The sequence below is a fragment of the Dermochelys coriacea genome, chromosome 8 (assembly GCF_009764565.3).
Source record: "Dermochelys coriacea isolate rDerCor1 chromosome 8, rDerCor1.pri.v4, whole genome shotgun sequence".
NCBI classification, from domain to species: Eukaryota; Metazoa; Chordata; order Testudines; family Dermochelyidae; genus Dermochelys; species Dermochelys coriacea.
Window position 1 is genome coordinate 12,302,304 of NC_050075.1, and position 27,253 is coordinate 12,329,556.

At 41.1% G+C, this 27,253-nt stretch overlaps 1 protein-coding gene across 5 annotated transcripts in view; it reads right to left on the reverse strand.

Annotated features, from left to right (window-relative positions):
- The window catches only part of DDX46 (DEAD-box helicase 46), a 39,416-nt gene extending 12,603 nt beyond the window's left edge, over positions 1 to 26,813 (reverse strand). For 2 of the 5 annotated variants that reach the window (XM_043490805.1, XM_038412587.2), the window contains exons 1-14: positions 24,366 to 24,523; positions 19,621 to 19,809; positions 19,068 to 19,202; positions 15,393 to 15,483; positions 13,933 to 14,098; positions 12,790 to 12,941; positions 12,349 to 12,462; positions 10,822 to 10,987; positions 10,185 to 10,305; positions 9,644 to 9,819; positions 8,474 to 8,595; positions 7,474 to 7,552; positions 5,436 to 5,518; positions 3,952 to 4,116 (exon numbers count right to left, since the gene is read on the reverse strand). In XM_043490805.1, coding sequence (XP_043346740.1) covers positions 3,952 to 4,116; positions 5,436 to 5,518; positions 7,474 to 7,552; positions 8,474 to 8,595; positions 9,644 to 9,819; positions 10,185 to 10,305; positions 10,822 to 10,987; positions 12,349 to 12,462; positions 12,790 to 12,941; positions 13,933 to 14,098; positions 15,393 to 15,483; positions 19,068 to 19,202; positions 19,621 to 19,809; positions 24,366 to 24,382 — 1,776 coding nt within the window. In that variant the 5' untranslated portion in view covers positions 24,383 to 24,523. Of the gene's footprint in view, positions 1 to 3,951; positions 4,117 to 5,435; positions 5,519 to 7,473; positions 7,553 to 8,473; positions 8,596 to 9,643; positions 9,820 to 10,184; positions 10,306 to 10,821; positions 10,988 to 12,348; positions 12,463 to 12,789; positions 12,942 to 13,932; positions 14,099 to 15,386; positions 15,484 to 19,067; positions 19,203 to 19,620; positions 19,810 to 24,365; positions 24,692 to 24,898; positions 24,905 to 26,806 lie in introns of those variants that run through there. The other 3 variants (XM_043490804.1, XM_038412586.2, XM_038412588.2) reach the window with 3 other exon arrangements.
- Between the last annotated feature and the right edge of the window lie 440 nt (positions 26,814 to 27,253).

Sequence of the window (27,253 nt, forward strand, 5' to 3'; positions counted from 1 at the left end):
GGAATGGTGGGGCAGGTGGTGAAGACGGAAATAAAGACATGCCAATAATAAAACTGTCAAGGTTTCTGGACATAACCCATGGATGAAATTTCTCTTACCTGACCTCTTAATAAAAAAAATTACACATTGCAAACATTTCACAGCACCACCATTATCCCCATTTCCATATAACAAAATGTACAGGAGGAGCACTTAGGAATCACATATCAATCATGCGTCCTAGTGGAAAGACCACTGGATGGGGGCTTTCCCTAGCTCTGCCTACTGGGTGACCTTGGGGAGTCACTTCACCTCTCTGTGCCTCAGTTTCCCATCTGTAAAAGGGGAAAACGATGTAAAGTTCTTTAAGATCTACTGAAGAACAGCACTGTATAAAAGGTAGGGGATGGTCACTGAAAACTTATATCAGCATAGCTACATCTCAATGGTGTAGAAACTCCACTCCTCTGTGAGACATAGCTATGCCAACCTAACCTCTAGTACGGGTAGCACTAGATTGATGGAAAAATACTGACAATCTAGCTATCGCCTCTCAGGAAAGTGGATTAACTATAGGAAGGGTTCTCCCATCGCTGTAGTTATTGTCTACAATGAAGACACATCCTAATGCCACATCTACACTTACAAGTTTACAGTGGCACAGCTGTACTGCTGTAAGATTGCTCATGTAGTTGAGTTATGCCAACAGGAGAAAGCTCTCCCATTGACATAACAAAATGAGCAAAATGAGTGGTGGCAGCTATGTCATCAGGAGAGCGTCTCCCGCTGACACAATGCTGTGCACATGAGTACTTATTCCGACAAATTTATGTCACTCAAGGGGTGTTTTTTTTCACACCCCTGAGCGACAAAAGTTTTGCCAACATAAGTGCTAGTGTAGACATGGGGTAAGAATATTACTTACTCACAGTAGCATATCAACTGCAAACGACTAACTGACCATTAACTCCTACCAACAAACATTTTTCTTTCTGTTTAAAAAAACAAAAAAACAAAAAAAAACCCACACTAGAAATTAAATGGCAAAATGCTTCATTAATGGAGAGTTAAGTTGTCTGGTGATAGCTTGTGCCCTGCCAGAATATCTAGGTCAGCAAACTCAAAACCAGGAAATACAGAGTTACGGTAAACACCCTGTGACACATGGCCAGAAAGGGTTAAACATCCTACAAAATAAAATAGCCCTCAAAAGACGTGGGGAGATAATGCTTGTGTTTTTGTGTATTTACATATATCTGAGTACGGTACGCAATGTAATCAACAGTCCCTATCTATGCTGTATTATGATAATTCAGAGATCAAAAGAACATCCTAGCATTTAAATAAATTGTAAAAACGTGACATCTTGGTATTCACCTCTCTTTGAAATATACTGTGAATGGTGGAGGAACAAGCAAATTGTCTTATGTTAATTCTACAGCTAAGTACTGGTGATGGACCTCCTTCAAAGTCATCTTAAATTACCTTTTGTTCCTGGAAAAACTCCCAACTTGTCAAAGAGGACATGAAATTGTATAAAAAAAATCCTTGGGTCCTGATTCTGTCATCTCAGATCCGCTTAAGCTTCATCGGAGAAGTTTGAGTCGCAAGACTGTGTTCCCAGTTATGCTGGTACGCCCTGAATATGATATTTGGACATTGACTATAACCTATTAACTGAATTCTAAAGGAACTCTTTGCAACTACAGGGTTCACCAACTCTGCTATGAATCTAAACCTCAATTAACTGAACTCATGTCTGTATGCATATTGATCTTTTAACCATTCTCTCATTTTTTAATAAATTTTAGTTTAATTAATAAGAATTGGCTGTAGGTGTATTTGGGTAATATCTGGAATATCCAATAACCTGGCAAGTAATGTGTCCGATCCTTTGGGATTGGTAGAACCTTTTCTTTTATATGATGAAGTAAGATTTTCAGGAATCTTCATCATATTTGACCTAGGTACCTGGATGGAGGCCTGAGGCTGGATCACTTTAAGGGAACTGTGTTGGTTTGGATTTCTGAGTAACTAGTAAGGTAATAAAAGAAGCTGTTTTATGTTAGCTTGGTAAACCTAAGTATTGGAATATCCACCAGCTTTTGGGGGTTTGTCTGCCCCATTCTTTGGGGTTCACTCTAATTAAATGCCCACAGCTGGCCCCCACAGGGACCCCGCTCACATCCACTCAGCCTTAACTCTGCTCTCTGAGCAATGCTACGCAACACACACACACACACACACACACACACACACGCTCCCTCCCTCCCCCTGGTAATGGACAGGTACAAACTGCATGTCCCTTACACTGAGTCTACTCCACTGACAGAATACTTCATTTGTAAAATTTAACAGAAACTTCAGACCCTTTTACAACTCCTTCACACAAGATGCCACCTAAACCTACAATTTCCCCTACCTAATCATTAAATCCAGACTGCTCTCCTATCCCATCTCCCTATTGATAATACCCACAGCAAGAAGACCCGAGGGGTCCTGTTACTGACACAACCTACACAATTTCACATTGCAATGACGTAGACTGAAACCTCAAGGTACACATACACCTCATGCTTCTGATAGCATACAAGCTGCCCCAGTTTTTTCCTCCCCTATTCAATAAAGCTACACATAATGCAGGGATTGCAGCTGAGGGTATGCTGACAATTCCCAGTGGCTATTGCTAGCTCCAGTAGTGCAGAGCTAAGGCTAAGTGGGCATTTACCTTAACTCCATTTCCTGGTTTTCAGGTTTCAATTGTGCCGAGTTTGACGTTCTATCACTAGGCAATTTGAACTCTGCATTCACCAAGCTTTTTGCCATGTAACTGCATTAGTACTCACTAATATACCTTATACATTGCTACAGAAATGGTAATCTTCTAATGAAAAATGGCACATGAAAGACGACACCACAGAGTAGCGCAGCAAAATGACTATTAGGCAAGCCAAAATGACTTTACAAATATAACTTTATAGTTATCCATTGATTTGGGCTGCAATTATTTGGCAAGGCAGTTGTTTTCACGTTCAGAGAATGTGGCCATCAGAGATAGGCCAGAATAACAAACATTTGATTTAAACATTCCATTATAAACTTTTGAAAGCATAAAAACAAGAAAGGCCACAAATAAAAACACACTTTAATGTAGCAATTCCTTTTAAACCCCTTTAAGCAATACTTTTGTTTGAAGAAAAATACCATTATACTAGGATGTAACTGACAAACCATAAGATATTACCATATCAGTAGGATGTTTGAAAATTTAAAGAAACAACTGCACCATCTGCTAAGACCAACAGTCTAAAAATTCATAAGGTAAGAAGCACTTGTACAATGAACAAACTGTGGAATATATACTTTTAAAAACATTCTTCATTACAGTTGCCATTTCTGAACTTCCACATAATCTAATGTCACATTAACTAGGATGGCAGCTCAGAAATGCCACTTCTTAACTGTAACTGACCATATACATTTAATATTTTACCCACAGGGAGGACTGCTTGCCTCTTGAGAACTTTCATGCTGCTGAGCTAACCAAAATAGGTGCCGTTTTCTTTTAAGTACTAGCAAACGTTTCTGGAAACCTTCTGTCTCTCCCACAACTCATTACACCAAACAAACAAGTTGTATCCCTTGGGCATACATGCAAGGGGGAAAATAATCTTATTTACTGACATAATTTTATCAATAATATGCTGTCCTTTCCAATCAATCAATTCCAAGGTAAGTCAAATAAAACCAATTACTTTTTCAAGTCAGTGTCTCAGATCATTAACAAATTATTTACTACTTCATTGAGTGAAACTATTAGAAGGTATTTTTAATGGTTTAAGCCCACAAAAATATCCAGAAGTAAAACAGCCTTTAATATATGGTTTTGCATTCAGTATTAAATATTCTTCCAGAAATGTCTTATCACTAATGCAACAAAAAAGATAAAAGATGCAGCCATGCAATACTCACCACTTCTTGTTCCACATCAGAACAGACAACACTCCTGCCCCCAACTTGTACCTCAATTGGCTTATTCAGAATTCGGCGAGCTAATGCCTCCATAGCTCTGGGGAAGGTGGCAGAGAACATGACTGTCTGACGATCAGGTCTGATGTTGTCTACAATGCGCATGACCTGGTTGAAGAGTAAAATTACAGTTAATACCAAAAAGTATTCTACAAAGGGCGGAAAGGACTTCACATACACATTTGCCTGTCAGTTTTAAAACTAAGGAACAACGGCTTTGCACAGAATATAAATATAATTTTGCAAGTTTTAACTTCTGGAGTCCATGTATGCTTACTGGAAAAGCAGCAGAAATTACTGGACTCAGCAGAACCACCACAGAAAAGGAAAAGGGTGGGATGTTGTAGTGCTGCTCTGAGGCACAACACAAACCTCACAATCCAGGGGAAAAAGGGTGGTGGCCTTCCCAACTCTGGAGGAATAAATGTCCCTTGGCATAATCTAGAAGCCCCAAGCTGCCTGTGAATGGAGGCCTCACCACCGAGATTCACTGTATTGCTATAGTCCTGTCACTTCCAGGGCTTATCCAAGGAGATAATGGAGCCTCTAAGGCAGCTGGCAACAGCCTTACAAAATGCCTGCTGAGGGAATAATCCGCAGCCAGCTATAGGGCTGCAGAGGGGTTCAACAGCCCATTTCAGGTCTCTAAATCAACAAATATATAGAAATATATTTACTGGGGGAAGCCACACATGCTTTCTGACATAGACAAGAGGTTTCTGGGTAACCCTAAGTATGCCATGATTAAGGCTACAATTTAGTCATGGGTATTTTTAGTAAAAGTCATGGACAGGTCATGTCTCCCATTTTGGGGAAGGGGAGGTGGGTGCTGCTTGCAGGTAGGGGGTGGGGCCAGCAGCACCATCTGCCAGAGGCCACCAAACACTGGCTGCTCCTGCCACCCTCAAGTCCACTGCTCAGGCAGGCCCTGGGCCAGCTGCCCGGGGCTAGCTGCCAGAGAAGCAGCCGGTGCAGCTGGCCCCAGCAGCGGCTGTTGTGGCTGTTCCTGGGCATGCCTAAACAGCTGGCTCCAGAGCCAGCTGCTTTGGCAGCCCTGAAGTCATCCACACCGGCCGCTGCAGAAATCATGGAGATTGATGAAAGTCATGGAATCTGTGACTTCTGCAACCTCCGTGAGAGACACGGAGCCCTAACCATGATCAATGCAAAAAAACCTCAGTCAGCTTACAAACTGTCACCCAAAACCAGCACGCCTTGCTGACCATGGGTTGGTAGTCTCATTATATGACAGCATTGATAATATCTAGGTTTAATCCAATTAGTTCTCCCCCTCTTTACCTGTGCCCAGCCAAATCCTTTAAGAAAGAACAATGTGCTGAAGCCTAGTTTGTCCTAAAGTCACTTCCACTGCCATCTCTCCTTCACCACTACAGTCAAAACTTAAAATCCACTGTGCCATTCATTACCTGAGGTTCAAAACCCATGTCAAACATTCGGTCTGCTTCATCCAGTACAACATATGTAACTCTGCGAAGGTTTGTCACCCGACCTGTGAAAAAGGAGAGAAAAAAAGAGGAATCAATATTATACAGAAATCTCTTTCCCCTCAGGAGTAATTTTACGTAAAACATTAAGTATTCTGACTAGCTTCTAACAAAGTAAAATAGGGTGGGTTTTTTTGTTTTAAGGAATTCACCATATGCGTTTTAAATTTCTTGTTCTAACGACATACACATTCTGGCAAATGTGTAAGGATGCACAAGGCCCTTTATTTTGTCAAACTCTTCTCGTGCGTACCATCATAGGGCCAGAAGAACCTGTAAAATTCAGAAAACAGCCCTCGCCAAAACACATCATAAAACTAAGACTGAGATGAAGCAACGAGCCACATCAGCCATTATCTGACAGCGCCACCTAGGAAAAAACATATTAGAGATTACAGCGCATGTGTGGAAGGTAAAGTTCCAGTTCTAACTGATGAAGCCTCACAAAAATTTCCCTCTATATTATACCCTGCAATGCCTCATTGGATTTAGAAATAATGATTTGAGGATATTCGTAATTATTTGTAATTAATTGCTAATAGAATAATAAAGTGTAACCAACATATGCATATTAAAACCTGTCTATTAAACCCGCCAAGATAAAAAGTAACAAGAACCCCAGTCTTTGGTACAAGTGGAATCAAAGCAAGCAAAAAGTTGTACATCTGTACACATCTCATTTTGAAATGGTCATGGATAAAGAAATTACTAGCCTTCCGAAGCAGCAGAAAAAGGCACCCCTTAAAGAGTGAATATAAAAACATTGAGGTGAAAAAAAAAAAAGGTGAATTAAATAATGTTATCTTTAAAAGACGTTGACATTAGAATACATTGGATTTCAAGCAATAAAAAATATTTCTTAAAAATCTACATATTTAACATGTTAATATTTGCATCCCCAAATAATAACTCTGCAAAATTATTTGGGAACAGCATTAATGTACCTACCTTTGACGGTTTAAGTCTTGGAAGCCCAGTTCTATAAGTCTTGAAGGGACTTTTTCCACAGAAGTTAAATAATGTCAACAATTTATTAGTGGTTTGATGTGGAATATTTTAATAAAACGTTGTCAATCAAGCATGCAATGATTACAGTAAGCCAAAGCCTCTTAAAGCTGCAGTATCTCATTTTAACCTACCTAGGTATTTGATCTGGGAAGACACTAGTTTTAATTTTTTAAACGTTTTAAACAGAAGGTCATTCAGGTAACAATTTTTGGTTTTTAGCAACAGATAAAGGCAAAATCTTTTGTACAACTAAGTCTCTCCTATGCAAAAGTGAACTGCTGTTAAGTTGTGCTAATGCTGAAGATCACTTATTGGGCAATGGAAAGTCAAAATAAGCAAGCATTATATAAGTAACCCTTCCTTTATCTACAGGCTTGTCTACATGGCAAGTTAATCCACAGCAAGCTAGGTTATGAATCCATAGCACACCAGCTTGCTGAACAGTGACATTCCCTGTAAGTACTGCTACAGCACACCGAAAATGAGAGCAGCTTGACTTACTAGTACTTGAAAGCATAGAAAGCCTTTAGGATTTTCAGTGAGCGATAGCAGTGCCACATGGGATGTTACAGCACAGCAAGTTGGTGAGGTGCAGATTCACATTCTAGCTTGCTACAAGGTAACTTGCCATGTAGACAAGCCGTAAACCACCCAAGAGTACCAGAAATCTAGAGTACAGAGTTCTAAACTGACTATGCATATAAAACTCTTAGAAATTCTTCAAACATGTTACAATGCCTGTCCTTCAAAATGAAGCTTATAATTGAATAGAGCCATTTTCATTGCTGTACTTTCTGAAATGCCACAAATAGATATCACAGCTTCAAGAGATGTAAATAAATACCAGAAGACATTTTATAAAAAAAAAAAAACATGATTTCCTGAATTTGTTAATTAGAATTACAAAATAAATATATAGAAATCTCTCTAAAGGAATGAAGTTTCTACTCACCATTATTAGCTGCTAACATATCAATCATACGTCCAGGTGTGCAAACAATAATTTCAGCACCTCTTTTTAGTTCAGCAATCTGATTTTAAAAACAATAAATTAAATTTAACAAACCATTTGAAGTTTTTATGGATATCAGAGATTGGATGATTTATGTAATTTTTTCAGTCACTGATTAACCATTCATGTTTAACTATAAGTTACAAACACATTGGTAGAATACCGATTATTTATTTCAAGATTTTGTTTGGCAATTTCCTTAGTGTTTGGACATTACTTTTTAAAAACAATTTATGAAGACCTGGAGTTGCTACAATCTGGAGCAGAGCACACAAAAGGATTATGAGTCCTACACAACTTAGCGTTCTTCTGTATATTATAACAAACCCTACATATTATGGCAATTCCTGTAGGGATCTTAAAATATCTCTACAGCTGTGAATATATTAAGCTCCATCACATATGGTTATGGAGTTTATACATTCTATAGTTTCCATGGGTTAATAAACACTGCGTAATTTCAAAGTTAATCCATCAAGCTTTATGAAAATAGTCAAAAAGCATTACTCGTTAAAGACAAATCAAAGAGTTCCTCGGCCTTCTTTTTTGAGACAGGAGATATCAAAAAAGTTAAACATTTTGGAAAACAGGAAATCCTTATTTCAAACTATCATATCCCACAAAAGCTTTGCTTAATTACCACTAAACTATATTATAAAAAAATATAGTCACACATGGGCCATACATGAGAAACTTCAAACAGACTGACTGACTTCTGGCAACATATATGCTTGTGTGCATGTGCAAAGGTAGTAGTGAGGGGAAGTCAAAAGCAGGCTTTTAAAAGAAACCTAATTGCTACCAAATCTCCAACACACAGAAAAAAGCAAAAATGAGAGTTCAGAACTAATATTGGATTTATGGGAAACACCCACTGAGCAAGGTTGGTAAATGACAGATGTTCGAGATTTCTGATAAACAAAATATGCTTTAAGTGTACCTGTTCACTGATTCCTGTTCCTCCATAGACACAGACAACTCTAAACCCAAGTGTTTTTGAGAACTTCTTACATTCCTTGGTAATTTGTAAAGCCAACTCTCGAGTCGGGGTCATGATGACAGCTAAAAAACAAAGATATTAAAACCGTAACCACAAAAAATTTAGGAGATGCTGATCCTTTACATGGTAAAAATCGAACCTTTACGGTGAAGTTTAAACCATCTCTTTTAGACTAACAAAACTGTACTGTACAAATTATCTGTTCATTTAAAAACCATTATTTCAAGCGATCTACAATAGCTGAGGCTGCCCTGGAACTAAAAATAAACTTGACCATACCTCCAACAACACACTGAAAGTAAAATAAATGATAAAGTCCTCCTTTCAAGTACATGGAAATGTATAGTTGAGTGGAAATGCAAATGTTCCTCAAGTACAAACCATACAGCAAAATACATTTTTGTGGCTCATTGTGTTGGCAGAACCTTCAGTGCTCACTTTAAGAAAAAAGCCTCTCAGGGTTGACGTACAGTCGTGAAATACATGTTCCTCCAACACACCAAGAGAGGAAGTGAAGGCCCCTCTGCAAACCTTACAGAATAATATAAAGAAATATCCGACAAAAATTGAGAATTCTGTACTTCAGGTCTTAAGAGTAAGAGGACTTGCACTGACTGTTAAAATCAGGTATCAGCCCTGTGCCAATTTCCAATGAAAAAAATCCAAGGGTGCAAAACTTCCCTTTCATTCTTCCTAACAAGTAGTTCTATATAAAGAGATATATTAAGCAAAAAAAAAAAAAAAAAAAAAAAAATCCCTCAATGTACATGAAAGATGTACAATTAATTTATTTGCCAAATCAGAGCTTAAAAACAGAGCGGTGCCAGAAGAAATGTTTGTGATAGGTTCTGTGGCATCATCCCAGAGCTCATTCTACCTTCTGGCAAGGGGAGATGAGCCCCGAAGTTACACATTGAAAGAGGGAATTTATACCATGCACAGAATTCTATCGTCATAATATATCCTAGCCACAACTAGTGCATTTAAACACAGTTCACTAGAAAATCAAAAATCACCAGATGTTTAAATTATGGTATCCAAGACTTTGAAACTTATTCCTCCCCCCTTTTCTTTTGTAATCTGTCAATATCTGAAAACAAAGATTTGTACCTATTGGACCTTCTCCTTCTTCTAATGACCTCTGATCCATGATGTGTCTGAACATGGGCAACAGAAATGCAATGGTCTTTCCACTTCCTGTTTTAGCAATGCCAATCAAGTCACGTCCACTCATAATTGCTGGTATAGCCTGAGTTTGGATGGGAGTGGGCTTTTCATAGCCATGTCTCAAAGAAAGAAAAACAAGTACTGTCAGGAGCAAAAAAGGATTTCTCATGAATTGGACATAATCCTGATGAAAAGATTTATATATTCTACTTGAGTGGAAGCTTTAGTTCCATGCAAAAATACAGCACAACAAATATAGAGTGAAGAAATGTGTGTTATGTAATTAGTGGGGAAGAATAGTTTATAAATTCCCCAGAAGAGGAATCCTGAGTGAGCACCTTAATCTAGATGGTTGGTATACATGGTGCCATACAATGAGAATATGTAAAACAAATAAGTATCCTGGCCTGAACACTTCACAGTCTAACACCACAAGGACACAATGGAAACAACCGATATTTCGGTTCATAAGTTGTTCACTTACTTCTTCAGGGAACTGAGAATCTTCATGGAAATACCGCACTGTACCCAGGTTTTGATTGGCTTCGGGCAGCCTTTTCCCTTGACTACAATTCCCTCCATTTCCAGCCTGTATACATTTACCTCTGAAAAAAAACACACTATTGATTAATACACAAATCAATCAAACTAAGTGTTTCTCTGCTTTCTTATTCAAAGGCTATTTGAAATATACTGTCTCCGAACAAGATGCAACAGATTTTACCTAGTTACAGACACAGACGCTGAGCATGTAAAAAGTGTAGTGAGAAACTTTCAGTGATCAGGTCACAAGTATAACTAAATGGAAACTAACAGTACATCAATAATACTCACTGATGGGGTGATTCAACCTCCCTCCCCCACCTCCGGCCTGTCAAGTTGCACCAAGAAAATTCCCTAGCACGCTTCAATTCCCCTCTGTAACTAATAATAGGGTTGCCACTTTATGTCAATGACTCTCAAATTATATGTACATCCCTTTTCGATGGTCCACAGAATTTTGGCTTTATGTCCAAAGGATAAGACCTAAAGAACCAACTGGTGTCGTGCATATCTAAATTTGACAGACATTTTCTTCCATTAAAACTACCCTACAAAAATTAATTTTTATTTGCAATTACCATCTAGGGTCATTTTAGCCAACTCTGGAACTTCAACATAGAAGTTTTTCCTGAAGGGCTCATATTCTATCTTTCCATGATCCACTGGTTCCAACAGCTTCCTCTGTTTGGTCTGATAGCCTGTCAGGGCAGTCTGAAGATCAACTTCCTCCTCTTCTGACGAATACTGTATAGATAACATATCAAAAATATATTCAGTGACAAAAGCCCTCTTCAAGGGTTTGATTTTTCACTGACATAGTAATGGAACATTATTGAGTGGGGACATTTATCTCTTCCTAAACTGCACCAAAACCATCTATGAGAGAGAGAATTACTTTAAGCTTCAAGGATCTCCCCAGTTTTACACACATTCATTCTTTTGGCAACTTCCCCTCTCATCACTCCCCACCTTTTCTCCAGCTCCCACATTGTTTTCACCAATATTAACTGGCATCTGGAGAGCACTTGCCATCTAGAACTAATCAACAATGATTCAGGAAAAAAAAAAAGAAGATTCTCATGCAATGGAACTTATCCAGCCTATTCAATTGCCAGTGCAGAGCTGAGAGATTTTAGACGTAAAAGCCACAGCACCTTATACGATAATGGCTTGATATCCCTTTTCTCTTGAGCATTATGCGAGTAGTTTGGACACAGGTGGAATTGCTCCGATAAGCTTGGACCCAATAATTGTGCAGGGAGGCTATGCAAGCCCACCTGCAGAGTATCAACATTGCATATAGCCAGTGTAAGACAAGTTTATTAGTTGAGTTTGGAGTGCTACCTGATAGTTAGAAACACACGATTGGGAGTCAGAAGACAGGCATTGTATTCCTGTCTTTGCCAAACTTGCTGTGTGACTTTGGGCAAAAATCAAACCTCTTTGCTCCCGTTTCTCAATTTGTAAAAGGAAAATATCTACCTCCCATGGGAGCAGAGATACTTAACTCATTAATGTTTGTGAAGTATTTTGAGATCCTCAAATTAAAGGCACTTTAAAAGTGTGAAGATAATTTAACTATAAACGTAAGACCCAGATTTTTATAATTAAACATATGCAAATGGACATGTAATTATGGTGACTGAATATGTGGGCTCAGTAGCTACATACATAAATGACCACTTAGATGTTCAACTGGTCATTCACATGCAAAACTGCCATGACTGAATACATAATTTCAATAACTGTATATAAATTGTATGTGCACCAAGTTTAGACATCCACACACCAACTCAATTATATTAAGACATTATCAACCTAAACAACTTGATCCATGAATTTAGCTTTCACTAATACCATGTTGTCCTTACACAAAACCGTGCGAGCTGCGGTGTTTTTTTTAAATTAATCTGTATCAGCTCTATTTTGGCCATGATTCAACAACGTACATAAGCAAATGCCAAACATCTAGCATGTAAGTAGTCCCACTGAAGCCAACAGGGCTACTTGTGCACTTAAGTACTTTGCTGAATCATGGCCTCCTCTTTTTGTAGGAAAAACAAACAGCCCATTTCCACAGTAGACACCTAAGACTTTTCAGTTACCTCCATTGCATCTTGGTCATTCTCCATGAGCTCCCCTTTCTTCTTTTCTGATTCCGCAGCTGCCTTTTTGGTTGTCACCACGGTTACTACTTTGGTAACAGTCGGCCCAGATTTCTAACAAAAAACAGTTAAGGAGAACCATTATACTATCACAGAGAGCATGGAAATGCACTATGCAGAATGTACAAATTCTGTATACTCCTGAGCACAGTATAGTGGCTTTGCTCTCACTTCCTGAGATGAGATTTCATCAGGGTTAATATCAAACAGCTGATTTGGGGAGATAAAAGGTTATGGACAGGTAGATATTACATGTAGTCTAACCTCTTTGTCTGTTTGCACCACTTCCCTCTTAAAATGTGTTCTTCAAGATCATTTTTCCTATATTCAAATGCTAACACTACTTAAAAAAAGGTAAACAAGATAATCTTAATTTTTTACCTTTTCACTCCCACCTCCACCTTTCACACTTCTCATATTAAACTTCTTGACCTCTTCTTTAACTTCTTCCATATAAGCATCCAGTGGATCTAATTCTTCATCTTCAATCTCCTCCGCTTCTTTTTCCCCTTCTGCAGTCTCCTCCTCGTCATCTAGTATAACAGAGAAATATTTTTGTTTAAAAGAAACGTTTGTGCTTATGAATGCCAAAATCCTTATTTTTTCCTGCGTTTAGTACAATGCAGTTGTACAGAACCCTGAAAAATGTTTACAAAGCGCATACAAATGGGGGGACGCTATACTGTAAACTTACAGAACAAAGGTGAAGAACACCATGAGAACAGGAGTATACCCCCTCTACAGGGGTGGAGCCAGCCACGGGGGAAGAAAAGTATCTAGGAGTAGAAGGGATGGGAATCTTATGTTGTCTAAGGGTTTAGTCGCCAGTCAGAGAAACCCTGGAATCAAAGGCCACCCTTCCCCATTGATATCACATGGGCACTTTTCCCTTCCCCTTGGAAGCGGAATGTTCCCTGAAAGAAGAGACTCAATCTGGAAATGCCAGGGGAGCCAGCATGCTCCCGCAGCCTGCAGGAGCTCCTCTAATGCCAGGAGTGGTCATTTTAAAAGACTTTAAAAGGGAGATGTCAGGATGGAGATTCTCCATAAGGGTTGTGAGGAACTGGCTGTTTTGAAAGAGGTCATCAATAAATGGGCCATTTAGCTAGGATTTTAGTGGGTACAAAATAGCAGTTACAGGTTCCTAGAAAAGCACTGGGTCCACAAAAACGTCCAAAGCCTAGGTGAGAATTTTTTAAAAACTTGGAATGAAGTAAGAGGGAGAAGAAAAGAGTGTTAACATATGTTGATAAACTACCATTATGTCCCCATAATTGACCTGAATAACTGCACAACATTATTACTGTATCATTTGTCCTCTCTTTCGCCTAATCTCCCACCAGTAGCTCTCACTTGTGTTTTAAGCTGTTGGGACCATGAACAAGTCTAGATTTCATAATTTTACATTTCATTGAAAAATAACTGAAGTTTTAAAATCAAATATGGTAATTAAAAGCTGGGTTTAACACTACAAAATGAAGCAATTATCTGTTAATTGTTATATAAAAATATTAAAGGAAATACCATCATCATCTTCTAAGCTCCATTTTTTCCCTTGTTTCATCTCTTCAATTTCTTTTTTCAGTTCTCCTATGTTTTCCATAGCCTTCTTGCGCTGTTCTTCCCTCCATTTCTCCACTCTCTCTTTTCGTTTTCTCATTTCCTCCTCAAGTTTGTTCTGATCAAAGTTCTATGAGCACAAACAACCAAACTAAAAAGTTATGAATTATTGGCCTGACTCTGCACTTCTTTATACAAACTCCTCTTTCAAATCTATGGGAGTTTTGTCTGAGGAGTGCCCAATATAAAAACACACTGCAATACAAGTTTAACTTAATATATCTCAGGTTCACTCTATAGTGACACCAACTACTATTCTTGCATGAGCGAGGTGACTAAAATAAAGTGAAATGCAGTTATCTGTCTTGCATCCAATGCCAGAACTTGGTCCTAGGGATCTACATTTCTAAACAAATACTCCTAAACACGTCAAACTTTCCTCACCCTCATAGGGAAAGTATACGACAGCAATGGTTCTCAACCATTCTTTGTGCGAGACCCTGAAAAGCCACCTTGCAACTCGCGATTTCCCCAAATGATTTGTGTCAGAGCAACAAGCTGTGAATGGATTATGACCAATGAGTCCTAGGGAGGAGTTCTGGTTGAAGGTGCATGCATTGTTGACTGGGTTTGGTGAGGATTTTGGTTTGGTGGCCTGTTGCTGACTCCTGCCAGACTGGAGGGTTTGTCATGAAGCACAGATTCCCCTGCCCCAGAGCCAAGCATTGTCTGTGTATTGGAGTCAAGTATCCAGGCGTAGCCATGTTTGTTGTTTTTGTGGATACAGACTAAGAGTCTGGTGGCACCTTAAAGCCAAACAGATTTATTTGAGCATAAGCTTTCGTGGGTAAAAACCCCACTTCTTCAAATGCATGGAGTGAAAATTACAGATGCAGACATAAATATACTGGTACATGAAGAAAAGCTTGTGTGTTGGAGTGCTGCTCTGGAACTGGAGGAAACAGAAGCAAAAACAGAGGAAGCAAACTGCTCCTTCCCTTTCTTCCCCCTGACTCCTGCTAGGTTCTAGTGACCAAAGGATGTTTTCTACATAAAAATGTATTTAGAAAGCACTTGACCTGAAATAAGATTGTAGGCATTTCTAAACTTATCTAACCCTCCACAACCAGCAATCAATGGGATGTGACAAGTGACCCTGCACAATCTGCCTGAAGTTTGTATTCCACAGGTTGAGAAGTCCTGCATTAAGGGAAGAATGTTTCTTCTGTCAAGTGGTAGAAGCATACCTATTGTAACAGAAGTCTGTGCTCTACGAGGTCCAGACCTAAAAAAGGGATTATCTAAGGTGATTTTTTAAAAATACAGTAAACTATATCTAAATTTATTTTAGAACTTTATCATTTGTAACAGCTAATGTTTAACTGATACAATCTTCTCTCATTGGTCAGTATACATACACTAACATCTTTATCCTTTTCTTCTTCTTTGTCTTCTTTCTCTTTTTTCTTTTCTTTGGAAACTTCCACACCTTCCGTCTTTTCTTTAGACCTTGATCTGAAAGATAAGATCAAAAATGTATGTATTGCAAGTCTGATCTAAACAGACTGTTCCAGCTTTTCTTGGGAAAGATGTGTGTGCTGAAAGAAAATGTAATTCACAGATTTTTTTAAATATCTTGCAGACTATATTTACTTCCCAGAGAATCTCTTCATTTCATGGACTTATTTCCTAGAAATAACAGAGATGCAAAAATCTGTTAGGACACATTGATTCATACGCTCTAGTTCTGTTGTTCTCATTTCTTTATGGGAGGAAGTTGCAGACTTAATTTCCAGAAATACTTACAACTGATACTCTCATGGTTCCAGAGTTTATTTTACACCACTTTGAGGATAGCTGTTGGAATAGAGATACTCAGAAATTACTGTCTTTTGCATTTCTAATACCAGAGGGATCTAGCACCTTCCCTTGTAAGTCTGAGTGCCCCTGGAAGATTTCACTACTGGCTGAAAAACATAAGGACACCTCCCGTCAGGAAAGGCTACCTATATAACTTGATCCAAAACCCATTCACATTTATTACAGATTTTACTATTCCTACCCCTCTAGGTTGGATGCATCTATTTTTTTTATTAAACATGTGTGGCTAACCCATGATAATACATTTAAAATTCACTTTTTAGCTAAAAAAAGTATTAAGCTTTTTTCATAACCCACAAGGCTATTTTAATGCAAACCATATGTTTATTTTACAAGATGTTATGTCATTCCAACTTCTCTGAATACAATTTTTGCGATGTTTTGATTAAGGCCCCGAGATAGTCATCAACCTCCTCATTCTATATACACATTAATGTTACAGTTTACCCATACAGTACTGCTTTTCTTTAAACTGTGCAACTTCATTGTCTGTTTGTGATTATAATTGAAAAGTCAGTTTAAAATGTATTTAGAAATCACTTGACCTGAAGTAAGATTTTACACATTTCTAAATTCAACATTAAAGGAACCTCAAACTGCACCTTTTTGTTAAGTCTAGTTATTAACCATCTTATTTGATCGTATACTCATACAGGTAGGGTCCTTGCCTACTTCATGTTCTCTACAACGCTGAGCATGCTGACAGTATTCAGCAAACAACACAAATACGAAGCGATGGCATGGTATAAGCATATTTCATGGATTTCTTTGAAGTCTTATACTATGCACTTTATCTGTTAGCATGAATATTAAAGAAATCATTGTAACATGTACTTGACTTGTATTTGAGTATGTAGCTTTATTTAATATCCTCCATTACTGTAGTAATATTTAGAAAATGCAGCATTCTTCATATCTCATAAGTGGTTTTGACCTTGAACACAACAAGCAATTTCAAGGAAGAGTATCCATACAAAAAGTTGTTTAAAATAGTACCCTTTGTTCTTGATTTCTGTGAGCAATAGCAAACACCACATACTGAATGGCTTAGTTTGTTTCGCTATTTGTGACGTAGCCCAGATCAATGCAACTTGTGTTGTTCTAAAAACTCTTCATATGTATTTAAATATTGCACTTGATATTAAGGCCTGGAGGCAATAAGTCAGGAAAGCCATGCACAGCTCTGGTTTTTAGAAGAAGGACAATATTCAGTGAGTGCACATGCACTGCCTAAACCTTATGGTTTGTTCCCATTGCTTAAAAGCTCTTTTATAGATTTAAGCAGCTACATATCCTATATTTTCTTTATTAATATTTATATTAGCATAGTACCTAGGAGCTTTTGTCATGGACCAGGAACCCATTGTGCTAGGTGCTGTACTAACACAGAACAAAGAGATAGATTGTCAGCTCTTTGCAACAGGAACTAAGTGTAAGACAAGACGAGACAACAGATGGATACAGGCAGACAGAAGAGTACAAGGAAGGAAAAAAATAATATTTTAAGTTCTATAAATGCTGTTTTACATATTAGGAACTCATGCATTTCACTGGAGGAATATTTCTATTTCAGTAATTCAAGAAAAGACCTGAATACACTTAAATTTAAAAAGTTATGGTAGTGACATCTACCAAAAAAAAATTCACACTGATTCCAGTATATTTAAGTCATCGTTACTTCAGGGTCTAGGATCAGTAGGTGATGTTTTGTGTCACACCTCTGTGGAAAGGATGTGTTAAAGGGGACCTCTAGCACAGCTGACACTCATAGTGTTTTGAAAATGTAACTCTTGAAGAGTTTTTTATTGAAAATACGGTGGCTAAATCACATAATGCCTCTTAGAAAATTGAGCGATAGGGTCATTCATTGTTCTTATCACAAGACTTATTTAAATAATTTTAATATATTAATGTCCTCCAAAACCTATGTAGGCAGCAGACCTTCTTGTAACAAGTGTTTGCCCCTTGCCAAGTGCCAACTTCATCTGGGAAGTGGTTCTCTCCAGCACTGGGGTTGTATTGCTGGCTCTGCCGTAAACTTATAGGGTGTCTGTCCTCTGCCAAGTCACTTAAACTCTGAACCTATGTTTATGATTACTATATTATAATTCAGCGAGTTTTATGAGACCTAATTAGTAGTTATAAACTGCTTTAAATTGTTGGGTGACAGTAAGCTGACTTTTCACTTACTAAAGTCACTTTTGTGCATGATTTCCAAATGATGCACTGAGTCCCTGCACACCCTGCCCCCACATGTCAAGTACATGTTACAATGATCTAGCTGAAACAAACTAAGATCAACATCTAAAGATAAGCCCTTTTACCAAACACACAAGCCTTTTTACCAAATCTATTCAGACTTTCCAGAAAGCTTATTTTATTCTCCTACAGGGATGGAGAGCTTTACAAAAACAAAAAGGGGACAGATGTCCAGCAGGGAGAATATGAAGCAAACTTCTGTTTCTAGAGTTGAAAGATTAACCTAATGTTTGATCTAGCTTCCAATGTGAGCATTTTGAATTTGAGCAAAATTCTGCAATGGTGAAAGTTAAATCATCTGGCAAACGATGATCCAGGAACAGGCATAACTAGCCTAAAATGCTGATGAGGCATTCTGTGCATGTGCAAAACAAGCAGAACTACATTTTCACAAGTGCAGAGGGTGATGATGACAAGGCATGTAGCATAAAAAGGGGTTGCAGTTAGGGAAGTAAATAGCGTGTACAAAAAGTAACCATGTAACCTATTAAAATTCTATTGGTTAAAAGGTTAAATGTTTAGCATGGAACTAAGGGTGCGGGGGGTTCTGCAGTACCCCCACGCTTGGGGCCCCACTGGCACCTGGGGTCCCACCTGGCCACTGGGCGGCAGCAGAGTTTAATTGTTAACTGAAACCGATAAGCATCAAGCTTATCGGTTAAACTTTTACATCCCTAGTTGCAGTCAGCTACTTGGGTGAGAAAACCAACGTTATTTTCCAAATGTGTACACACACACACAAAAGTTCTCCTGGGAAAAAGCCTTATTATGCCAAGGAACATGGTGAGGAATATTTTTATTCCTGAAAAAAAGATTTACAGAAATACTGAAAACCAATTTAATATCTGATAAATCTATCTGGCAATTATATCCAATCTCCATATAGGAAAAGACTATAATCTATAAATCTTCCCATGTCTAATTACTAACATATTAATCACAGCTGTGAATGAGAGTACCTGTTTTCTGTTTTCTTGCTCTTGACAGGACTGGTGGACCGGGATCGTCTACTTCTGCTTCTGGACCGTTTCCTCTCTCGACTGCGTGATCTTCTTCTCTCTCTGCTCCGTTCCCTCTCTCTGCTTCGTGAACGTCTGCCACAGAAGCAGAATTGGCTTATTTAGTACTCCGCACTTATGGACATTATTTTAAAATATCAGAGTACATGAAAACCGAGAAGTTTTGGTTTGGGGGAAACATTAACATAAATTGGTCTGTTAACATGGGAAAAAATATTTTTCAGCAAAAATCTGCAAAAGGAAGCCTAGATCCATTAAGGCTATGGACAGGGTTACCAAATCCAAATTACAGCAGCTTGTCACAAGCCAATAACTGAAATCAAGTATACTATGTACTACTTTACCAAAGTAAAACCTATTACAAAAGGCAGATACCATCACCAATCGTACAGAGAGGAACATCAGATATTCATAATAAGATAACTCAGATTGACTCAAGTCAAGTCTTATTTTCCAAGAACACATACATTTCCTGAGACTTTGCAACTCATACCTCAGGCGCTTCCTGTCCCGTGACCGAGATCTCCTCTTGTCCCTACTGCGTGACCTCTCACGCCTGCGTTCTCGATCTCTACTTCTAGAACGTCTGTCTTCTCCACGTTTTGCTCTTTTGTCAGCCGGAGATCGACTTCTAGAGCGGCTACCGGAACGTCCACGTGATGTGGAGCGCTTCCGATAATGTCTGTGTAGTTGCAAATTCACAATAAAAAAAAAAGAGTCAAGATGTACAGGAGAACACTTTGCAGTGTAAAGGTACTTTAATACATTTAAAACAAAAACCATAAAAACTAAAGACCAGGTCTCTCCTGTAATCAAAAAAAAAAAAAAAAGTCTTTCCTGGTCTTGCATAACTGAATTAGTACACACACATATGCACCTACTGAGATACTGAAGTTAGTTGGATTACTTTGCTATCTATCATTGAAAAAGTCCTAGTGAGGTCACACCACGAGAGCAAAGCTCTTTGTGATAGCATCAGAATCCAAAGAGGAGTTTACTATTTAGTAATCCATCAATTTTTACATGCAGGAAAAAGGTTAAAATTGCATGTAAATATGTCTTATATTTTATAACACTAGGGCAGTCTGCCTCAGTTTATATCTCAGTTCCAAAGAGATACTATAAAACTCCATTCAAAAAATTGTGTGCAAGCATGAGCCTGTGTAGTGTAATGAAAAGGGCAGTGGACTGGAGTCAGGAATTTAGATTTTCTTCCCAGCTCTGTTACTAACATGCTGTGTGACCTTGGGCAAATCACTTCTTCACCTCTCTGTGCCTCTGTATTCCCCTCCAACCTTTTGGTCAGTTCTGTCTATTTAGACTGTAAGCTCTCTGGGAAAAAGACTGTCCCTCCGGCATTTGTGCAATTTGTAATGCGGCTTGGATCTTGGCTGGGCCTTAAGCACTTCTCTTATAAAATCACATGTGGCCACAGAGCATGTTTCAAGTTGGCAGCACTTTCAACAAAGGATACAAACTGTAATGAGCAGAGGAGTTCATGACAAGCATCTTTTAGCTTAGGATTCAAAAATGCTCAAACTTTATAAAACTTACACCTTTAACAGACACAGGAATCACTGCATCCATCACAGAAATGCAGATACCTCTGAGTGAAACAATGTGTAAACACCATATTGCATTGGACAACAATTCAAGACAAAAAATGAAGACTTGAAACAGCAGGGATAATTTATATACAAAGCATCTCATAACCGAGTTGGAATTTTCTCAGGACACAGAGATTTAACACTCAGCTATCAGGAAAACAGGGGTATGTCTCCACCATGGAGACTATACGGTACCAGTATAGTTACATCTCTGCTGCCAGGGCTATGCCAACGCAGCCTACATCAACAGCATAGGTTTTTCTGTCAGTGTAAGACACCCCCTCAAATAACATTAACTGCGGCTAATGTGAGGCTACAGTCTTCTGTCACCATACCTGCGTCTACACTGAGGGTTATGTAGGCATAGCGACGTCGGTCAGGGGCCTGGTTTTTTCACATCTCAGAATGAGGCAGCTATGCCAATATACCTTTCGAGAGTAAACCAAGCCGAGGAGCCATGAGACCTAGGCTATGTCTACACCAGGGGTCAGCAACCTATGGCACGCGTGCCAAAGACAGCACATGAGCCAATTTTTAATGGCACGCTGCTGTGCCATTAAAAATCCTGCCCAGTCCAGCCCGCTCTTCTCTGCCCACCGCTCTCTCCTTACAGGGCAGGAAAGCTTCCCCCTCCCCCCTGCCTCTTCCCCCAGTGTGCTAGGTTCCTGCCCCTCCTTCTCTCCCTCCCTGCGGCCAATCAGCTGAGGGCCCTTGCTACGGAGGGGGAGAGGGAAAAGCAAAAGCGGAGCCGCAGCGAGCTCTCTGCTCTGCTCTGGGGACCTTGGGGAAGTGGGTGGAATCGGCATATCCCCTCCAGCCCCCTGCCATGAGCCGCTCAGGACAGGGGGCTGGGAGCACCCCCACAACCCCAGCCCACACCCCCAGCCCTCTGCCCTGAACCCCCACACACACCCCAGCCCTACCTCTGCACCTCCCCACACACACTCCCAGCCCTGACTCCTGCACCCCCACATATACCCAGCTCGCCCCACAACCCATGCCCTGACTCTTGCACCTCCCACATCCCCATCCCCACCCTGAGCACCGAACGGGAGCTCCTGCACACATGCACACACACACACCCCCCATCTACCCCCCCACATTCCCACCTCCACCCCTTGCACCAAATGGGAGCTACCCAGGTAATCACTACACACCTAAACCTCCTGCCCCAACCCTAAGCCCCCTCCCTCATTCTAGCTCCTGGCCAGACCCTGCACCCCAACCTGCTCCTTCACCCCCTAGTCTTGTTCTCAGCACACTCCCAACCTCATCTAGGTGCAGAGAGAGGAAGAAAATGGCTAGAACCAGGGAGTGGTACCTACTCTATGTGGACAAAGCCAGGACCCCAGACCGGCAGCGAGCTGAGTGGGGCCAGCAGTCGGGATCCTGACTGGCAGGAGCCGGCAGATGGAACCCCAGACCGGCAGCAGGCTGAGTGGCAGCGGGCTGAGCAGCTCAGCTCACTGCTGGTCTGGGGTTCTGGCTGCCGGCCCCTTACCAACTGGGGTCCTGGCTGCTGGCCCCACTCAGCCTGCTGCTGGCCTAGGTGAATGGACCCCTGGCTGGCAGTGGGCTGAGTGGGCCAGCGGTGCAAGATCAGCATTTTAATTTAATTTTAAATGAAGCTTCTTAAACATTTTGAAAACCTTGTTTACATATGACAATAGTTTAGTTATGTAATATATAAACTTATAGAAAGAGAAAAATGTTCCAAAAAATGTTAAAATGTATTATTGGCATGCGAAACCTTAAACTGAAGTGAACAAATGAAGACTCGGCGCACCACTTCTAAAAGGTTGCCGACCCCTGGTCTACACTATCGGCTTCTGCCAGCACAGAGGTACCATTCTGGAGCAACACAGCTGTGTCAGCAAAAGACTTTAGTGTAGACACAATTATACTGGCCAATCTGTGCTTTTACTGGTTTCACTTAGGGGTGGAGAATTACAACAAGAATGAAAGCTGAGACTAGTAACAGTGCTTTACCGATATAAGTATACTATACCAGCAAAACACTCTGCCAATACAGTATGCCAATATAGCACTCCTAGTATAGATGGGGTTTTAGAATTTAATCCCATAGATTTGTTGAGTCCCCTTGAGAACCTCAGTTTTGGCACCCGCAAAAAAGTAATACCTATCTCACATGTAAAGTATTATTATTTAAAGAAATCTGATAGCTCACAACACAACCAAGTATGGCAGAAGCAGCAATGGGAGCCAATGGTTCTGGAGAAAACTACTGAAACAACTAATCTGATGAAAAAAGGACAAAGCAAAGAGTCCAGAAGCATCCAATGCAGCCCACCCTCTGTGTACACTGCTCAACTCAGAGGTATAATCTCCCAATATCATTCATGGGTATGGCTTGAGTTAGGTCAGTTTTGACATGCCTGCCATTCTGACCCTTCTCTGATGGCACCACTGCATTCCATGGAGTCTGGGTTTGTCTTCACTGAAAAAACAGGTGCACTCATGACATCAGGATAGCCTACCTCTGTGCAAAATCCTAGTAGAGGCACCACACAAGTAGTTTTTGTCTTGATATATTTCAGAGTAGCAGCTGTGTTAGTCTGTATTCGCAAAAAGAAAAGGAGGACTTGTGGCACCTTAGAGACTAACAAATTTATTGGAGCATAAGCTTTCGGGAGCTACAGCTCACTTCATCGGATGCATCCGAGCTGTAGCGCACGAAAGCTTATGCTCCAATAAATTTGTTAGTCTCTAAGGTGCCACAAGTCCTCCTTGTCTTGATATAGTTACTCACAATGTCAATCCTACATTGTGCCTCCCCCCCCCCACCACCACCACCACCTCCGGGCTGTCCTTCACCAGCTACATCAAGATAAAAACGGCAATGCCTCGTCTCCACTAGCGTCCCAACGTTCAACGAGATGATGCGCTTCATGGACGTTAAAACCCAGCACAACGCATTCACATGTAACACGTTCATGGGACTGAATCCCCCCCCCCCCCCCGTGTCGTCCATCGCTTTGATACCCGCAACCCGCTCCGCTGGGCTAGAGAGGAGAACCACCACTCTCTACCCCTGCGCTTGCCCTTAGGGCTTGCGGCCAATGCATCCCCATGGCTTTTTCGGGAGAAGCTGGGGGGGGGGGGCGGGTTATTAACTGGCCGGAGATTGGGGAACATCCGAGCAGGGGGCTGGCAGCATCAGAGCCATCTGGACCTGCGATCAGAGCCACTCTCTCTTCAAGACCCGGGGCACAGCCGGGCGGCCGAGCGGCGCGCCGAACAATCGCGCTGCGACACCACCAGGGCGAGCTCGCCGCTGACGCCACCGCCCGGGCCTCAGAGCCGCGGACTCCCCGCAGGCCACATGCGGATCCTCTGGGGACAACGCCCCGCACGAGGCGGCCCCTCTGGGGGCGGCGGCTCCCTGGACGCTCCCCCACCGCCTCGACAACGGCCGGCTCCTCCCTCCGGCCCTGGGACCCCCCACGTCTAGCAGGCGGAGGGAGCCCGCTGCCCAGCTCCGTCAGGCCCCGGCCCCCGCTCCTCGGCGAGCCTCCCCCTCAGCTCGGTCCCGCCGCGGCCCTTTGTTCCCGTGGCCGGGCTGGCGCCCCCCCCGGCTCGGCCAGCGGCAGAGCCGCTCCCGCCTCCTCACCTGGACTCTCGGCCCATGGCTGCTCCGGGCCCGGGCGCGCGCAGCAGCGGCGGCCTCTGGGAATCAGCGAGATCCGGGAACGCCTACGCAGCTGCCGCCATTACGAGCCCGTAGCGCGGTGACCAACGAGAGGAAGGAGCGAGACCGGCAGCGGGAAGCTGCCTGCCCCCCAAGTCCCCGGGATGCAGCGCCCCCTGGCGGCGGGAGACGGGCAGCGCAAGGAGCGCACCCCCCCCCCCCGGGGAAGGGCACCAGGGGCACGCGCTTTCTCTCGCGCCGTGCTGCGCTCATCAGCATCCCTGCCACGGCGATCGAACCTCGGCCCAGCCCAGAGTCCCAGGCAAGGTCCTTTGTAGAGGCTGCTGGGAGTTGGAGCAGCAGCTCCAAGCGGGCTTGGCTTGGTCTACACAGGGTGACCAGATGTCCCAATTTTATAGGGACGGTACCAATATTTGGGATTTTTTCTTATATAGGCACCTATTACCCCCTGTCCCGATTTTTCACACTTTCTATCTGGTCACCCCTAGGTCTACACTAGCCTCTTTGGTCAAGTTTCTCATTGTTAAAGCAATGGCCTGTGGGTGCCTGTTGACTGGCCCACCTTCTCAACTAGAGCTGCTTTTAGCAGGGCTAACTGGTGGTGGTGATTAGAATGGGAGCCGCTGCTCCACACCTGTGCTCCCATTGGTGGAATCAGGGTGAGGAAGGATCTAAATTAAAATGCGGTGGGGGGGTCACAGTCGCTGATTCATTTTCAGAGTAGCAGCCGTGTTAGTCTGTATTTGCAAAAAGCAAAGGAGGACTTGTGGCACCTTAGAGACTAACAAATTTATTTGAGCATAAGCTTTCGTGAGCTACAGCTCACTTCATTGGATGCATTCATTTTCCTCCTCTCAAGACTGGCTATCCCCCTCTAAACCCAGAGGTTTTAATGTTCAAGAGCACTGGGGAGTACTTCACAGTTGGTGCTCGCACCTAATCTTAGATCCTGTAGCTACTAGCCTCCTTAGCATGTAAAAATAACCACATTTGAACACCCTTTGTGCTTTTAGCTTCCCCATTTACTCTGCAGCAATGCTTCTCTTCCGTAACCTAAAGATCCCTGGAGCGCCCAAAATACTGTGGGATTTGCTCACCAGTACAATTTTAACGTGAAAGTGGGGATAGGGACATGCTGAACCTGTGACACATGAGGGTGGCAGCTAAGAAGTGTTGCTCAACCCAGACTACTGAGTCCAGGGGCATATAAGGGTAGCAGCTTGAAAGTGCTGCTTGACCCAGTGCGCTGAGTCCAGGGGCACATAAGGGTGGCAGCCTGGAAGTGCTGTTCAACCCAGCCTGTTCAAGCTTACTCTATTCCAGTGCAGTACCTGTGGCACATAAGAGTGAACTTGAAAGTGCTGCTTGGCACCCTATTGAGCCCAGGGGCATATCAAGGTGGCAGCTTGAAAGTGCTGCTTGACCCAGCCCACTGAGACTTGCTCTGTTATATATGTGTGCGCATCTGGTTCTGGGGCTGGAGGAACCGAATCCTGGGGAACCTAGGTACTACAGGATAGCTCCATTGGGAGGGGACTTGCAAAGGAAGAAGTAGAGCTCCATATGAAAACACAAGTAGTACATTAATACAATTACAGGGAAAAAAACAACCCAGAAGAGTAATCCTAATGAATGAGCGTACCGCAAAGTAATGGGCAAAGCTGGTAACAACATGTAGGCTCTAAAGTTTTACATTGTTTTGTTTTTGAGTGCAGTTATGTAACAAAAAAACTACATTTGTAAGTTGCACTTTCATGGTAGAGAGATTGCTTTACAGTACTTGTATGAGGTGAAGTGAAAATACTATTTCTCTTGTTTAACATTTTTACAGTGCAAATATCTGTAATAAAAAATATAAAGTGAGCACTGTACACTTTATATTCTGTGTTGTAAATGAAACCAACATTTGAAAATATAGAAAAAATCCAAAAATATATAATAAATTTCAATTGGTATTCTATTGTTTAAACAGTGTGATAAATTGCAATTCATTTTTTTGAGTTAATCGCATCAGTTAACTGTGATTAATTGACAGCCTTAATTTTTACTATGTCATATCCCTTGGTAGAGGGCAGGTTTTCTTCGTGTATGGGAGTGTACTTTGGGAAGGGAAGCCACACCTATATAAAAATAAATTAAGGGTGTAAACCCCCCAAAGGAAGGGCTCTTATTTAGAATGGTCCAACGGGTGTAACTTGAAAAAAATGCAGTAAAATTAAATCTAAGGCTGCATATCAGGATGAAAAATCATAGTGAATTCAATTAGCAAAAATATCACCTCAAAGGTGATGGAAGCCTCATTTTTCATAATATTTAAATCTAGACAGGATAAAACACCTCAGAATACAGGTTTCCCCTGGATAGACAAAAGTGACCTAATTATGACTTCCATCTATAACTACATCTTTGCTAACGGGTCCTACTGTCTGAAACCAGAAACATTTGCTCCAGGTAAAAATTACCAGTCCAAATTAAGGTGTTTTTTTATTTAAATTTACAAAATATCAAAACTTATTTTTAATGGTCTTGTGACTAAAAATTAATCAGTCAAATGAAAACTACACCTGAAAACTGACCATTTTTGTCTTAGGTAGATGCTAATTTTACTAGTAAAGTTATAAAAACCAAGACTTACTATGGAAATAACTATTTTATGAAGACCAAAACAAGACATCTTGTCAGTCCTGTACATTTACAGTAAGACTGTAGAGAATACAGATTAGAATTTTGATTTATGTATTAAAGCAGTCATTTTAAATGACTGAAGACAAATCCATTTTACAGAAGACAATATGAACCTAATCCTAAATGTGATATACCTGGTACAAACAAAGACCCATCACATGTAA